General features: G+C 55.5%; 1 protein-coding gene across 1 annotated transcript in view; it reads left to right on the top strand.

Moving 5' to 3' along the window:
• Nucleotides 1-16474, top strand: part of SHARPIN (SHANK associated RH domain interactor) — a 47292-nt gene that overhangs the window by 26411 nt on the left and 4407 nt on the right. The window contains exons 9-11 of the mRNA XM_084619405.1: nucleotides 11429-11589; nucleotides 11897-12008; nucleotides 12634-12813. Of these exons, the coding sequence (XP_084475531.1) occupies nucleotides 11429-11589; nucleotides 11897-12008; nucleotides 12634-12813 (453 nt within the window). The remainder of the gene's footprint in view (nucleotides 1-11428; nucleotides 11590-11896; nucleotides 12009-12633; nucleotides 12814-16474) is intronic.

The raw sequence follows: 16474 nt of genomic DNA, 5'->3' as shown, positions 1-16474 counted from the left end.
GTTCTTTTAGGGGAGAGCAGCGTAAGCAGATCTGACGCCCCTGCCGAGCGGCGCTGGCCGCTGGGGGGGAGCGCGCTTGGGCAGCTGCTGCCATCGGTCACTGCTGTGCTGTTGCTGTGACCTCCGTCAGCATGGGGAGACGGGAGGGGAGGGTGGGTCCCCCCGGTATCTCTCCCCAGGAAGCCCCTGCCTCCCGTCCTGTTTTATACACTGCAGTTGTCAGTGCTGCCAGGCAAGTTGGGAGAGCGGGGGAAGGAAGGGGAGCGTCTGTGTGCGCCTCCCAGAGAACCACTCTCATCCCAGGCTTCAGGGTGCTTGCTTGTTCCGTTAGGCTTACAGGCAGCAAGGGGGATGGGTGCTGCTGGGGTCGCCCTCCGTCCAGCCAGTCCAGAAAAACTGCAGAGGTTGTTGGCCAGGAGCTAGAAAAGGGCCCATTTCCCCAGGGCATGGGGCCTGATCCCTGCCAGGCCAGCTTCAAGCCTCTTGTGCCCCTGGGAATTGCAGTGCCTTGCACTAAACCACGGGAGCCAAACTGCCCAGCCAAGAGTTGTGCTGAACCGACACAGAATAAAGCCAGCTGAAGGTGCAGCCCTTGGCCAGTCCAGGGTCCCACCGCTGCAGGTGGAGGCTGCGATGCAGTGCTGTATTAAAGTGGGGAGCTGCTGTGGGCTACACCTGCCCTGCCAACCATGCGTGGGACACCTGCACAAACACTTCCTGCGTAGCCATTTGGCGTGCAGCTCCAGGACCCCCTCCGGGAAAAATGCAGGACGGATCCAGCCCCCCAGCTCGGGAACTCCTGCACCTGCCTTCGGAGTTCTGGAGTCCCACATGCAGTGGAAAGGCAGAGCCTCCTGTGCTCAATCTAGTAAGGCCCTTGGGGCTGGACTTTGGTGCAGGGTCGCATGCATACTCAGCTTGGGGAGGGGGGTGAGTGCTTAAGTGACTTCCTGCTTAAGGAAGGAGGGTTTGACAAATGCTAGAGCAGGAGGAGTTCCCCCCGAAAGAGCCCTGAGCTAGAGCTGCGGCTTAGAGGAGACTTGGCGACTCTGCATGTGGTTTGACTCTGGTTAGGGGATATGAGTGGCAGAGTGTCATGTGAACAGGGACTGGACAGAACTTCTCTCCAAGAGTGACAGGACTTGCAGTCAGACACTGGCCTGGCTTGCAGCGTGGGGAGCGTAAGGGAGCCACCTGCTGAATAGACCAGAGATAAGCCGGGCCTGGAGGTCTCCCGGCGTTTGTCGGATGTCATGGTTTTACTACGGAGGAAGGTGAAGGGTGTGGCCACTCTGCTGGAGGTACGGAAGCAGCAATGCAAAGCTGTCAGTGTAGATGGGATGGGAATCCCAGGCCAAAGTCAGAAGCCTCTTGTGGTGGGCCCAGTGCTGATGTCCAGCCACACCTTGTCTGTGTGTCTTCTGTGAAACAAAGAGCCCCCATCCCAATAGCACTTTACTCTGGGAAGAGATGATGCAAGCCCCTCTCGTTACTTGCATGCACTGATACTGTGAGGGCGGGTGGGCCAGATTCACTTCTTCTGTGTTGCACGTTGTGTTTGAAATCTCAGCCCAAAGCCAGTCACCGGCTGTAGGATGGACGTGGCCAAAGCATCTGTGAGACACATGCTGCTCCCCTGCCTGGAGAGCCTGGCTCTGACACCAGTGCGCTCAGGGGCGCCATGTGGGATCCGGCTGAGGCTCCTTGGCATCAAATCCTTTGTGGGGAGGTCTGGCCTGCAGAGACTACAGCTCCCAGCAGGCCATGCTTCAGTGCCATGGCAGCTGGGAGTATGATGGAGGAGCAGGATGGGAACCCGTAGTCTCTGTGGCTGCCCTCCTCTCCTGTAACCTCTTGTGGTGCAGTCTGTGGCCAGTTCCTTGTATGGAGTGTGGTGGACAGTGATTGCTCAGCTGCAGGTACTGGAAGAGTTCACACCTGAGTTCCTTGGTCTATTAAAGGTTTCTCTAAAGAGCACATCTGTCCCAGTGTGTTATTGGGCAGCCGGCAGGGACTTTGGCCTGGTCTGCACAGAGATGTGCAGCACTGGACTAAAGGGGTGTTTCCAAAGGGGTGCTGGCCCTGGCTAGGTGCTCTTGTGTCTTGAGGGGCTGATTTGGATGAGTTTAATAGTTTTTTACTGGATTACGCTAACTCAAAAGGAGCCAATCCTAGCAACACAGAACAGCCAGATGGGATCAGAGCTGAGGTCCATCTAGCCTGGGGTCCAGTCTCGCACAGTGTTACCTGGGGTTTCTCAGAACCCAAAGCAGTGGTAACATGACTGTTTCTCTCCAGGCGGTGTCAGGAATAAATCAATGGGAACCCAGCGCTTCTGTCTGATAAACAATTGATAAAAGCAAATGTGCTCTTATCTAAAACTACTGTTTATTAGATATTAAGCGCACACACGCATATGCAATAGGTTTAAGACATCCCAGATATAGTTACCCACAGTCTGAGATGGTGTCAAGTGATCACCAGCTGGGCTTCCAGGGGCCCTCTTCCTGTCCAGCTGACAGGGAGTTTAGATGTCAGCTCCTTGCCCGGTCCCTAATCTTTTATAGCTATCTTTAACAAACCACAGAACCTATAGTGACTCCTAGTGGGTCGGTATATAACAACCTCTACTGGGTCACCAATTCTTCTAATTTCAACAAACTACTCATTATCTCCAAACATTTCTAATATTTCCAGCCATAACAACAATACGTCAGGGGCACCTAAAACCATGGGCTCTTCACTCACTGTCTTCCATAACTTTCTCGCCCATCCTCCCATTCTGATTAACAAACTGCAAGTATGCGGCTGTCTGACCTTGTCTCACAAAGGCCTAAGATTGTTCCTAGCGATGTGACGGTTGGTTTTCAGCTAGCAGTGCTGCACGTACGAAATGGCTGACTGCGGTGCTGTCACGTTTCGGGGTACACGCAGGAATGTTAGATTCCAGGTGGCCCACTAGCTTCTGCAGAGGAAGGTGCAAGAACTGGCAAGAGGAGACGTGAGATAATCTGCCCCCGGCCCCATCTCCTGGTCTCTGTTGGTTAGAGATTGGCTTCAGCCCCAAAAGCAGCAAGTTTCATCTCTCTCCTAAAGCTCCTCTCTTAGCATTTGCTACTCTAACTCTGGATGTTTGTGTTAACCCTAGAAATGCCCAATCCTTTTTGGAAGCTTGTTAATAAATCATAGATTCATAGATACTAAGGTCAGAAGGGACCATTATGATCATCTAGTCTGACCTCCTGCACAACGCAGGCCACAGAATCTCACCCACCAGCCCTCGCCCTTGAGCCAGTCGTACAGCCAGCGCAAAGGCTGAGCAGCATGTGTGCTGGGAATAAAACACCAAAACCCAGAACTCACTGATGGATACTTAACTTGGGTGTATAAAAGGGAATCTTGAGTAGGGGGGGAGAGGTTCTTTTATCTCTGCAGTATCTGGTATTGGGATGGGAAGTGGGACCCGGAGAGGCCAGAACAGGCCTTGGAGCAGGTAGGAACTCCCAGGACCCTTCCTCCCAGCCTAGAGCAGGCTGCCCACCCCACCCCCACCAAGGCTCAGTAGCTCTCTTGTTCCCCATTCTTATCTGTCTGGCTCCCCATTCGCACGGAGCTTCCATCCCTGCAGGAACAAATATTTGGTGATGGGCTCCTTGATCTAGCAGGGAAAGGTCGAACATGATCCAATGGCTGGAGTTTGAATCTAGACCAATTCAGACTGGAAATAAGGCGTTAACAGTGAGGGTAACTAACCATGGGCCTGTGGAGAACACTTGCGAGGCCAGTTTAATTCACTTGTAGTTCAGACACCTTCTCAAATGCACTGCTGGAATTACCCAGGCAAAACCACAGTTCCCCTCGGTGCATTCGCCAATGATGATGTCGTGAATGATTATGGACAGTAATGCTGGTGGCATCCATGTCTAACATCCACGGAGGTTGTCATTGAAGGACAGTCATCTGCCTGGAGCAATGTGGCATTCCTGATTTGCAATTGGAGTTTCTCCTGCTTGGGGGGGCTGCCCCCACAGGCTGAAGAGCTCCACCCAGCTGAAGTGGTCTGGTTTCTTTTCAAGGTGCCAGCCACCGACCTTTCACACCCCTGCTTTTAATAGAAACCCCTCTGCTTCACAAAGGCAAGTGATGATGACTTTGGCTGTTGGTCGGAGGTTTCGCTGGCCATTTGGGACATTTTATAGGAGTTGGACACCTATCCCCAACCCCATCCTGGCCCTAATAGCCCTTTTAGGAGGCTAGCAAGAGGTCAAGCAAGTGTTCTCCACTGGCCCGTAGCATGTTTTTGCCCTGAGAGCAGGCTGCCCCCTGCTACTACAACATGAGCTCTCCTGGTAAGGGGCTGTGATGGACTGGGAGTGGAAGGAAATGTGCTGATTTGGGGTGGCGATGACAGAATGTGAGCGCATGGGGGTGCACTGCCGGTGAGGAAGTAGATCAGCCCCTATAAGTTGATCAGCAGCAGGTTAATGACCTCAGCTTGGCAGCCTGTCCTCATCATGTGACTTGTCTAGTGTTCTGCCCTGCCACTGACTGTGATGATGAAGAGTCTGAGACGGTGTTAGCAGCTGCTCACCGGACCAGTTAATTGGACCAGGCGACTGGAATGCCTGCATTGGTCCTGAGAGTTCCCTAGAATGGTGCCGCTGTGTCGGGAAGCTGGGCATGGCCAGGCAGCAGAGGACTGCGACTCAGTGCAATTAGCAAATGCCTTGTTCAAGCACAAACTGTCCAGGCAGTGGGTGTGGACAGTGCTGTATCTGGGGACTCAGAACCACACTGACTCCATTGTAATTTCGAACAGGCGGTGTGATGGGGAGTTGATTCTTCTAGAAGGCAGACAGGATCTGATCATAACGTAGTAATAGCCAACTTAAGATCAAACAGCAAAGAAAGAATGACCTGCAGGTATCTTCAGGCTCTGTTATAATGTCGACAAACTGAAAGTCCAATGAACAAGTGGAATTCAAGAAGACAATTGAACAAAAGCTGCAAACAGTTGAGCTTCTGCGCAAGTAGCGTAAATCAAATAGAGTACATCGTCTGCTGCACTACAGAGATGGTGGATGAATTCCTGGGGAAACAGATCCTAAAGAAGAAACCTTGGATCACGGAGAAGATTGAGTTGTGTGATCAACGAAAGAAGCTAAGAGCACAATGGAAGATGGATTAAACAGCAAAAGATCAATATTCCCTTATGATGCCAGAAATAAATGCACTGATTAAAGTGGCAAAAGAAGATTGGCTTGAACAACAGTGCAGTGATATACAGAACGGCTTTGTGGCAAATGCCAGTAGGAAGGCCTGCCAAAACGTCAAGACACTCTTGAAAGTTCTCTCTGACAGGAAACACACCTTTTCACCCCCATGTGCCAGGAACTGTATATTGTAACCCAAACAAATGTTACGCTGGAAGTGAAAAAAGCAGAGGGGATATCTGTGAGAAGTTTGACTTATCCCTGTGAACCTCCTCCTGCAACTGAAGAAGTTGTGGATGGAGTGTGGACACTGAAAAGCAGTGAAGTCCTTGAAGTGGACAACATACAAACAGAACAAATCCAAAGGGGTGGAGCGGCCCCCATCCCAACTTGTCAGTGCCATTTGGGAGCCTGGAAGATGGCCCAAGACTTGGGAACTCTGCTGCTTCTGGAAATTCCTGCACAGTCTCATTCTGGACGCCCGTAGTAAAAAGTCTGCTATGCATCATTCTGAAGAGAAGGCTCTCAGAAGAGGGCAGTTTCTGTCTGAAGAACAAGCGGCACTTAGATCCCAATGAAGTACAGTGGAGCAAATGTTCAGTCCGTATGTGATATGGAGAATGATGGGAAGCTGCTCCACGCTTCGGTGGATTTTGCTAAGGCGTTTGTCAGCATCTGGCACAAACCTCTTGAGGTGGCTGCTCGGAGCTGGTGAAAATGTAATAAGGCCGATACAAAATCTCTGTGGAAGTTCAGCAGCTCTGGGGCGTGCCGGGCATGAGCAAAGTAGTTGGTTCAACTTGAGGATAACTGTCAGACAGGGCTGCTGGTTATCACTGATCCTCTTCAGCAGTTATCCTGAAGACATCTTAAGACCCACTGGTGGAAACCTCCAGGAGAGAGTACGCGTAGGTGAACAAGCTAGTCAGCTGTGCTTCGCCCATGATATTGACCTGATTGGATTGTCCCAAGAGGAGGTTGTTGCAAGATGAGGCTTCACTCTGTCTGTCTCTCCCCCTAAGCACCCCCCTCCTGATGCTCTTTATAGGGGAAACAGCTCCTCTGACCCCAGCTGGCTCTACTGATTAAAACCCAGGCCCCACCCCGGGTGTGGCAGGCAGGGATCACTGGACAGGGCTGGCCAGCTCCCAGCCTCTGGCCCTTGAAAGGCCAGGCTGCCCCACACTGGCTTTAAGAAGACAGCGCTCTGTGGGGCTTGGAAAGGGATCTGGGAGCTGCCGGGCCAGTCTCAGCCCCTGGCTCCTTGGCCTCTCATTCTGTTGGGAAGCCTCCATGTCTAGTGCTGATCATGTGGCAGGTGCCCTATGGGACCCAACAGACATGGTACTGCCAACCAGAAAGGCTCAAAGATTGCGAGTCAGACCCCAGGACTCATGGGGGGCCCAGAAGTCATGAGACTTCATGGAAAGAGATGAATGAGGGGTTGATGTCATGATTTTGGGGGGGACAATTAGTGCTGCCAGTGGTCCCAAATGTACTAAGGGGACTTCAGCCCCTGCTGCAGGAGCACTCACCCCCATATCTGCCTGTCCCCTGCTCCTCCAGCAATTCTGTTCCCCAGCTTCCTCTCTGCTCCTCTTGGGGCTCTCCCCCAGATCTGGGTGGTAGGCTGCAGAAGGGTCCCCTTCCAAGCAGGGGGCAGCTCCAGGGGTTCTTCCCCCTGTGACCTGACGGATTCTCACCGGCCCTGGGGAATTTAGCAGATGGTCACTAAGGTGACTGACTCTCAGTTAATCCCACAGCTTCAAGTGTCACCGTTGCCTGGTGGGCCAGGAGGCCAGCAGGCCCCAGAGAGGTGGGGGGAAACGACACCAGAGTGCAGGAGGTCTTGCAGTAGGCGACTGATAAACGGAACACGGACACACCTCACGTCTTCAGTCCCATTTCCCCATAAAGCCTCTTACTGCTCAGGCAAGGCCGCAGATTCCTGGGTGTGCAGGAGCCGCTGGCTGGCTCCCTGACTAGCTTCCTGATAGGCCACTGATGAGCCCAGCTGCCCTGCCTTGGAACTGAGAGTGGTCACAGCTCCTAAAGCAGCAGCTCCGTCTCTGGCTGATGACTCTGGTTTACCCTCCGGCTCTGGCATTTGAATCATAGAAGATTATGGTTGGAAGAGATCTCAGGAGGTCATCTAGTCCAATCCCCAACTATATCATCCCAGCCAGGGCTTTGTCAAGCCGGGCCTTAAAAACCTCTAAGGATAGAGATTCCGCTACCTCCCTAGGGAACCCATTCCAATGCTTCACCACCCTCCTACTGAAATAGTGTTTCCTAATATCCAACCTAAACCTCCCCCACTGCAACTTGAGACCATTGCTCCTTGTTCTGTCATCTGCCACCACTGAGAACAGCCGAGCTCCATCCTCTTGGGAACCCCCTTTCAGGTTGCTGAAGGCTGCTATCAAATCACCCCTCACTCTTCTCTTCTGCAGACTAAACAAGCCCAGTTTCCTCAGCCTCTCCTCATAACTCATGTGTCCCAGTCCCTGATAGTTTTCGTTGCCCTCCGCTGGACTCTCTCCAATTTGTCCACATCCCTTCTGTAGTGGGGGGACCAAAACAGGACACAATACTCCAGGTGTGGCCTCTCCAGTGCCAAATAGAGGGGGATAATCACTTCCCTCGATCTGCTGGCAATGCTCCTAGTAATGCAGCCCAATAAGCAGTTAGCCTTCTTGGCAAGAAGGACACACTGTTGACTCATATCCAGCTTCTCATGCACTGTGATCCCCTTTTCTGCAGAACTGCTGCTTAGCCACTCGGCCCTCAGCCTGTAGCAGTACATGGGATTCTTCCTTCCTAAGTGCAGGACTCTGCACTTGTCCTGGTTGAACCTCATCAGATTTCTTTTGGCCTAATCCTCCAATCTGTTTAGGTCACTCTTGACCCTATCCCTACACTCCAGCGTATCTACCTCTCCCCCCAGCTTAGTGTCATCCGCGAACCTGCTGAGGGTGCAATTCATCCCATCATCCAGATCATTAATAAAGAAGTTGAACAAAACTGGCCCCAGGACCAACCCTTGGGGCGCTCTGCTTGACACTGGCTGCCAACTAGATATCAAGCTGTTGATCACTACTCATTGAGCCCAATAATCTAGCCAACTTTCTATCCACCTTATAGTCCAGGTGGACCGATCTGGCTTCTGTCCCTCCGGCCCTGACCTTTGGCTTGTTCCAGGGCTCTGCCCACCCTGGAGCCAGCTCAACCTGGTAGCCAAACTCTCATTTCAACTAGTGGGCCTGACCACTCACACCCCAGGTGGCTAGGGAGGCAGGTCCCAGCCTGGACCCAGGCTCCCCAAACTCAGCCCCTTTTCAAGGTGATTGTCTCCTGTCCCTTCTGGAGTGGTTTTCCCCTCGGTGCACCTTCAGCCTCCTCTCTCACTGCAGTGAGCTGGCTCTGGCGTATACAGACCCTGCCCACTCCAGCAGCATCAGAGAGGAGTAGTTAATTGGAGTCAGATGCTTGGGTCTTTATTTTCTCCCCCAGTCAAGCGCGGGTGTAAGCCCTAACGTTTGCAGAATGTGCACACCCCTCTGCCATCCCTCCTCCACGCGAGGATCCCGGGCATGGGCTGAGCCTGCCCTTCTCTCCTGTTGTGGTAGACCTCTTGGTCTTTGATGTGCCCAGGCTTCCACCGTCCTACTTCAGGAAGGGGCCTTGGCCTCCTGCTATGTGATCCCTGCATGTGCATCAGCTGTGTAATGGGGCTCCCCTTTGTCAGCCAACCTGCCTTGCAGCACAGCCCCTCCTCGGCAAATACCCCAGAGCTCAGATATTTCCCTTAGGGCAGCCACCTGCCCTCCAGCTGCCCCCTCTTCTCTGCAATGGACTGGCTCTGCAGGAGCATTTCAGTATGGAGCTTGGACAGCACCTCCTCTTGCAACTGCTGCTCTCTCCCCTGTTCCTCTCCTCTGAGGCAGGTCACTTCCTACTCTCTCTGGACGGCTTGGGTCAAAATCTCATCCCTTGTTCCTCCCTGTGCTTGCCAGCACTCTGTCGAGTGAGTCTGGCTGTTTTTGTGAGAGGATTTCAGCCCAGTGCTCATCAGCCACACTAACCCTTCTCTCTGATCTCCCCAGTCTGGCTGCAGGGCCACGCCTACCTTGCCCAGTCTCCCCGATTGCGCTATGGGACACCCCTTCCATTGGTGGCCCTCTACGTCCCTTCTTTGAAACAGTCTCCCATAGTCCCTATTGGTCCCTTGCTGCTTCGGCGTTGAGCCCAGCCTCACAGCTCCACTGTACATCCCTGGGTGTGCTCCGGTTCTCCGCTCAGGGCCAGCATTCTCTGCCGTGTGGCTTCCTCTGCCCTCGGGGCCATTTCACCGGTTTCGCTGCTGGGCTGTCTCTCAGTGAGGCTCTGGACCCCGCTGAGTCCTTGACCCCCACCTGTCACTATTTGAGGGGCTGCTCCAGCTTCCCGGCTGGTCCAAAGCTTCCTTCCCTGCTCTGCTCTGGGAGAAGCCTGTAGCTTCTTCTCCTAGCCTCTGCCTGAGCACAGTCGTCTTCCCCCCGTGTACTGGGCAGGGAGGGTCTTCTCAGCTAGTGACAGCTCCAGTTCTTTCTGCCTCTCTTCCGAGCTAGAGACTTTCTGCGGCTGGCTACCTACTTCTGTGCTTTGCCGGAGCCATTGCAGCCTTGAGCTTTCGTTATTCTGGAGCTGCCCGCTGGGAAAGGGCAGAAATCGGGTTCTCTGGGTTCCTCTTTTTCTCCTTCCCTTTATTCAGCTGCTCTCCGAGGTGGCTCTTCTCAGCCTCCGTGTTTCACCCAGCCCTGAGATCCTGCTTCTTGCATGCCTCTCTATGCAGTCCCTCATCTGCCTTCTGCAGCCTGGACCGTGAGCCCTGGCGTCTTCCTCTTGGCTAATTTGTTCTTTCCCGGCAGCCACAGTCAGAGAACCCTTTTCTTCCTGAGCACCTCTGGCTTCTTCAGCTGCCTCCTGGACCTGTCATGAGCCTGTTACCAGACTGGACAGGCAGGTTCCTGGGCTGAGAGCAGCATTGTTGTACCTCCTCATGCCAAATGGGAGCTCAAACCTTGCTGCCATTCTCCCACTTTTGACTCTATGTCCCAGGAGCCCCAGGTTTGCTTATTGCTGGGGCCCCAGACTTCCCTTTGCTCCTGTCCAATTGCCCAGAGGTGAGGCTCTTCTTAGGGCCTTTCAACACGTCCTGCTTCCCCCACACAAAATGCATCTGTTCCCCGGGGACTTTTCCTACCTTGTCCTCTCCATATCTTCGCAGTAGGGCAGGCCCCTGTACACAGCATCTCCCTAGAGCCTGGCCTGGATCCTGTCCCCGTGCACAGGACAAGCAGTGCTCCAGCAGCCAGTAAGGCTCCCCCATCTGGCTGGACAGCCTGGCTCCTCTCGGGGGGAGTTCCTCCATTCTGCTGGGCGGTGCAGTCTGGCCCCTCTTGGGGGAAGCTCTGGGGCCCTGCTGGGCAGCCTGGCCCCTCTCGGTGGGGAGCTCCGGGGCCCCGCTGGGTGGCCTGGCCCCTCTCTGGGGGGAAGCTCTGAGGCCCCGCTTGGTGGCCTGGCCCCTCTCTGGGGGGAAGCTCTGGGGCCCTGCTAGGCGGCCTGGCCCCTCTCAGTGGGGAGCCCCGCTGGGCAGCCTGGCCCCTCTCGTGGGGGAGCTCCGGGGCCCCGCTGGGCGGCCTGGCCCCTGCTGGGCGGCCTGGCCCCTCTTGCGGGGAGCTCCGGGGCCTGCTGGGCAGCCTGGCCCCTCTCGGTGGGGAGCTCCGGGGCCCCGCTGGGCGGCCTGGCCCCTCTTGGGGGAAGCTCCGGGGCCCTGCTGGGCAGCCTGGCCCCTCTCGGTGGGGAGCTCCGGGGCCCCGCTGGGTGACCTGGCCCCTCTCTGGGGGGAAGCTCTGGGGCCCCGCTGGGTGGCCTGGCTCCTCTCTGGGGGGAAGCTCTGGGGCCCTGCTAGGCGGCCTGGCCCCTCTCGGTGGGGAGCCCCGCTGGGCAGCCTGGCCCCTCTCGTGGGGGAGCTCCGGGGCCCCGCTGGGCGGCCTGGCCCCTCTCAGTGGGGGGCCCCGCTGGGCGGCCTGGCCCCTCTCGGTGGGGTGCCCCGCTGGGCGGCCTGGCCCCTCTCGGTGGGGTGCCCCGCTGGGCGGCCTGGCCCCTCTCGCGGGGAGCTCCGGGACCTGCTGGGCAAGGTGCCCTGACCTCTCCCTGGCTCTGTTCTGCAGGCCCTGGAGGACGAGCGGCTGCAGAACTTCCAGCAGTTGCTGCAGCTGGAGGAGGAGGTGCTGGTGCCCAGCCAGGAGGCCATGGAGTGCCGGATCTGCTACCTGCCCGTGGCTCCAGGGGACGGGGTGCTGCTTCGCGAGTGTCTGCACAACTTCTGCAGGTACGGCTGCCCAGCCGGCACCCCCAGGCCACGGTGTGTGGGCGCCGCGAGGCAGAGACTGCTGCAGAGCCGGGGGATGGAGAGGGTGGGATCGGGCCGGAGCCACCAGCTCCTCCCTGGTGTCCATTCCCTGGTCCCTGCCATGCAGCGCTTGGACTCCATCCCTGAGGCCCTGTGCTGGGAGCCTGCGTCTGAGCCAGACTTTGGGCCCTCGCGGGGCTGCGAGGGCTGAGAGCTCAGACCATGGGGCCACAGCTGCCGGGTCAGGGGAGGGGTTCCCTGGGGTGACTGCACCCTGTCCCCACAGAGACTGCCTGCGGCAGGTGATCATCTACAGCCAGGAACCCCAGGTGTCCTGCCCCTTCCGCGATGACACCTACGCCTGCAGCAGCAAGCTCCAGGAACGGGAGGTCCGGGCGGTGAGTCCCTGCAGTGGGCAAGGAGGGCTCCAGCTTCCAAGAGCTGGCCTGCAGGCCCCAGCAGGTGGGCGAGCGGGTGTGGGGCAGGATCTCGGCTGGTTCCATAGGACCAGCCCCAGTGCTCGAGGGGAGGCACAGCGGGAGATGGGGGGAGTGGGGTAAACACTGGAATGCGTTACCTAGGGAGGTGGTAGAATCTCCTTCCTTAGAGGTTTTTAAGGTCAGGCTTGACAAAGCCCTGGCTGGGATGATTTAACTGGGAATTGGTCCTTCTTCGAGCAGGGGGTTGGACTAGATGACCTTCTGGGGTCCCTTCCAACCCTGATATTCTATGATTCTATGAAATGTTATCAGACAAATGCCTGGGCCCCCAGGGACTTGCTGGGAGGCTCTGACCCCCCCGCGCCGCCATCAGATCCCAGAGGCCTGGCCCCCTTCTCCCCTCCCCCCTTGGATCTTGGGGACCTGCACACTTAAGCCAGGCTAGCCCCTGCCCCACAGCCACCTTCTGTCAGGGCAGAGCTCCCAGAAGGGGCCCCTGCAGCCTGTCCCTGCCCCTGGTGGCTCTGGATGGGGTGGGCATGGCCAGCAGTGGCGTGACCTCCTCGGGGCTCTGGGCCCACAGCTGGTGTCAGCAGAGGAGTACAAGCGGTTCCTGGAGCGGGGCCTGGTGGCAGCGGAGAGACGCACCCAGAACAGCTATCACTGCAAAACCGCAGACTGCCAGGGCTGGTGCATCTACGAGGACGCTGTCAACGAGTTCCGCTGCCCCATCTGCTGGGGCCTGAACTGCTTGCTCTGCAAGGTGAGCCCCCGGGGGCCCTGCGGGGGAGGCCCGGGGGGGCAGGCCGCTCTGCTCTCCGGTGGGGATGGACGTGGGGCCCTGCCTGCAGCTGCTGCCATCCTGTTGAGACTGCCGCGCAGTGCTCCAGCAGCCAGGCCCTGCGCAGTTGGGTGGAACGGTGCATGCTGGGATGGGTCATTTCTGCAGCAGGGATTCCAAGGCCAGCAGGGACCATTGTGATGCTCTAGTGACCTCCTGCCTCGCACAGGCCCGGGAACAGGCCCAGGTCATTCCTAGCGCTGAGCTTTTAGACAAACAGCCTGTCTGGATTTAAAAACTGCCAGTGACAGAGAATCCACCATGAGCCTTGGGAAATTGCTCCAGTGGTTAATTCCTCTATGTTAAAAACGTACGTCCTATTTCCAGTGTGAATGTGTCTAGTTTCAACGTCCAGCCATTGGCTCGGGTCAGACCTTTTCCTGCTAGACTGAAGAGCCCATGATCAAATCTCTGTTCCCCACGTAGGTACTTATAGACTGTGACCAAGTCACCCCTTAACCAGCTCCTTGTTATGTTAAACAGACGGAGCTCCGGGAGTCTCTCACTGTACGGCAGGTTTCTAACCCTGTAATCATTCCCATGGCTCGTCTCTGACCCCTCCTCAATGTATCATCATCCTTCTTGAATTGTGGACACCAGAACTGGACCCAAGATTCCAGCAGCCCTTGTACCAGGGCTACATACAGAGCAGCAGGAGCATGGGAGGAGAGGGCAGCAGAGTAGGGGGTTGGGGAGGGGAGGTCTGAAGCAGGGGGGTCTGGAGCATGGGGGGGGGGTCCAGAGCACTGGAGCTGTGCAGGGGATGGGGAGGGGGTCCAGAGCAGTGGGGGTGGGACATACAGGATGGGTAGGGTGGCCCAGAGCAGTGGGGGGTAGGACAGGGGGAGAGAAGAGAGGAGGGGGTCTGGAGAGTGAGGGGAGGGGAGGTGTCCAGAGAACTCAACAAGCATGTGGACAAGGGGGAGCCAGTGGATATAATGTACTTCGATTTGCAGAAAGCCTTTGCCAAGGTCCCTCACCAAAGGCTCCTAAGCAAAGTAAACTGTCATGGGATAAGAGGGAAGCTCCTCTCAGGGATTGGTAACTGGTTAAAAGATAGGAAACAAAGAGTAGGAATAAATGGTCAGTTTTCAGAATGGAGAGAGGTAAATAGTGGTGTCCCCCAGGGGTCTGTTCTGGGCCCAGTCCTATTCAACATATTCATAAATGATCTAGGAAAAGGGGTAAACAGTGAGGTGGCAAAATTTGCAGATGATACAAAACTACTCAATGACAGGTTTCAGAGTAGCAGCCGTGTTAGTCTGTATTTGCAAAAAGGAGGACTTGTGGCACCTTAGAGACTAACCAATTTATCTGAGCATGAGCTTTCGTGAGCTACAGCTCACTTCATCGGATGCATACGGTGGAAAGTACAGAAGATCTTTTTATACATGGTTTGTGTGTGTATAAAAAGATCTTCTGTACTTTCCACAGCATGCATCCGATGAAGTGAGCTGTAGCTCTCGAAAGCTCATGCTCAAATAAATTGGTTAGTCTCTAAGGTGCCACAAGTCCTCCTTTTCTTTTTTGCAAAACTACTCAGGATACTTAAGTCCCAGGCAGCCTGCGAAGAGCTACAAAGGGATCTCACAAAACTGGGTGACTGGGCAACCAAATGGCAGATGAAATTCAATGTTGATAAATGCAAAGTAATGCACATTGGAAAACATCATCCCAACTATACATATACAATGACGGGCTCTAAATTAGCTGTTACCACTCAAGAAAGAGATCTCAGAGTCATTGGGGAGAGTTCTCTGAAAACATCCACTCACTGTGCAGCAGCAGCCAAAAAACGAACAGAAAGTTGGGAATCATTAAGAAAGGGATAGAGAGTAAGACAGAAAAGATCCTATTGCCTCTGTATAAATCCATGGTATGTCCACACCTTGAATACTGCGTGCGGATGTAGCCACCCCATTTCAAAAACGATCTATTGGAATTGGAAAAGTTTCAGAAAAGGGCAACAAAAATGATTCGGGGTCTGGAACAGCTGCCATATGAGGAGAGATTAATAAGAGTGGGACTTTTCAGCATGGAAAAGCGACGACTAAGGGGGGATATGATAGAGGTCTATAAAATCATGCCTGGTGTGGAGCAAGTAAATAAGGAAGTGTGATTTACCCTTTCACATAACACAAGAGTGAGGGGTCACCCAGTAAAAGTAACAGGCAGCAGGTTTAACACACACAAAAGGAAGTATTTTTTCACACAACACACAGTCAACCTGTGGAATTGTTTGCCAGCGGATGTTGTGAAGGCCAAGACGCTCATAGGGTTCAAGAAGGGTCCTCTCAGCACGACCACCAAGTTTAGGATCTAGCTGAGCTGTGCCTGCTCCAGCCGGCTGTGAAACGGGGACACTGAGCCGCTCCAACGGGGCAAAGCCGTGGGCTCCCCACACAACACGCCAGCGCCTTCTGTTGGGCAAAAAGTAGAATGACTTTTTTCCTAACGCAGAGGGGTTCGTGATCTCCAGATTTTGGGACTGTCATGGAGCTACAGGCTCTGTGCTATGCCCCTGCTTGGGAACAGTCCCTTGGAGGCGCCCTTCAGTGTGATGGGGTCCCCCGCAGTCTCACCACCTCCTGGACTGAGCTCCCGGGGGGCTCCAGCTCTGCTGCGTCATGCCGGGAGTGCTGGCCTGCAAGTCCCACTGAGACAGACCCTGGGAGAGAGTCTGGGGGGGATGAGTTCACCAGCCAGTGTTTGCAGTAACCAGGCAGTGCAGGGTTTGTTAGTCAGCTGGGACGCAGCTGGGGCTGGCCCTAGCTCAGCACCAAGAACTGAGGGTAAAAGCACCATCTGTCTGCTGAGCTGGAGCAATCAGCTAGCCAAGCTGCAGGGGCTGCGTCCCACACCGTCTCTCTCTGACCTCTTCAGTCTGCCCCTGGAGAGCCCCAGGCTTCATCCCCTGCTGCTCACGGCTGGAGCTGGGGTCTCTGCTCCACTTCCCTGCTGAGCAGTGGAGATGTCACCTTCCTCTGAGTCGTTGGGGCTTCCTAGTCGCCTTGTGAGCTTCTGCATTGACATGGGGTTGCTTCCAGCAGGTCCAGTTCCTGGCCCAGACAGCCAGGCATCACCCCCACCCTGTTCTGTGCTGCCCCGCATGAGCAGCCGTCACCCACTTCCTCCACTGGGGAGTGAATCAAAGTATAGAGGGGAACTGAGGCACACAAAGGCATCATAAAATTATACAAATAATTCCTACTTCATCCCAGGGCCCTGTCAGGATTTTAGGGTGGGAGGTTGCTCTGGGGCAGGGTGCAGCATGGGAGGAGGTGACATGGGGGGCTGAGGTGCAGGTTCTGGGGGAGGGCTTGAGCAGAACCAAGGGCTGCTGCGTTGCAGGGGCAGGGGGTGAGTCAGTCACTTAATATCCAAGCCCTGGGTCCTGCCCTGTGGCTGGGAGAATGCTGTATCCCCTGGCGGGGCGCCGAGCTCCCATGGCAGAGGGGGCCCTGGAGACTGAGAGGGGATTGGCCATTGCCCCAGGGTCAAAGCCCAGCCTCCCTGGCTCCCCCCCACCAAGCACCATAGGCAGGGGCCCATGGCGCAGTGCCAGGCCAGCTGGGAGCTGCTG

Source organism: Lepidochelys olivacea, assembly GCF_965140295.1.
Source record: "Lepidochelys olivacea isolate rLepOli2 genome assembly, chromosome: 2".
In the NCBI taxonomy this organism is placed as follows: Eukaryota; Metazoa; Chordata; order Testudines; family Cheloniidae; genus Lepidochelys; species Lepidochelys olivacea.
The sequence above is the reverse complement of the archived record's forward strand: the minus strand, read 5'-3'. Positions and strand labels throughout refer to the sequence as shown.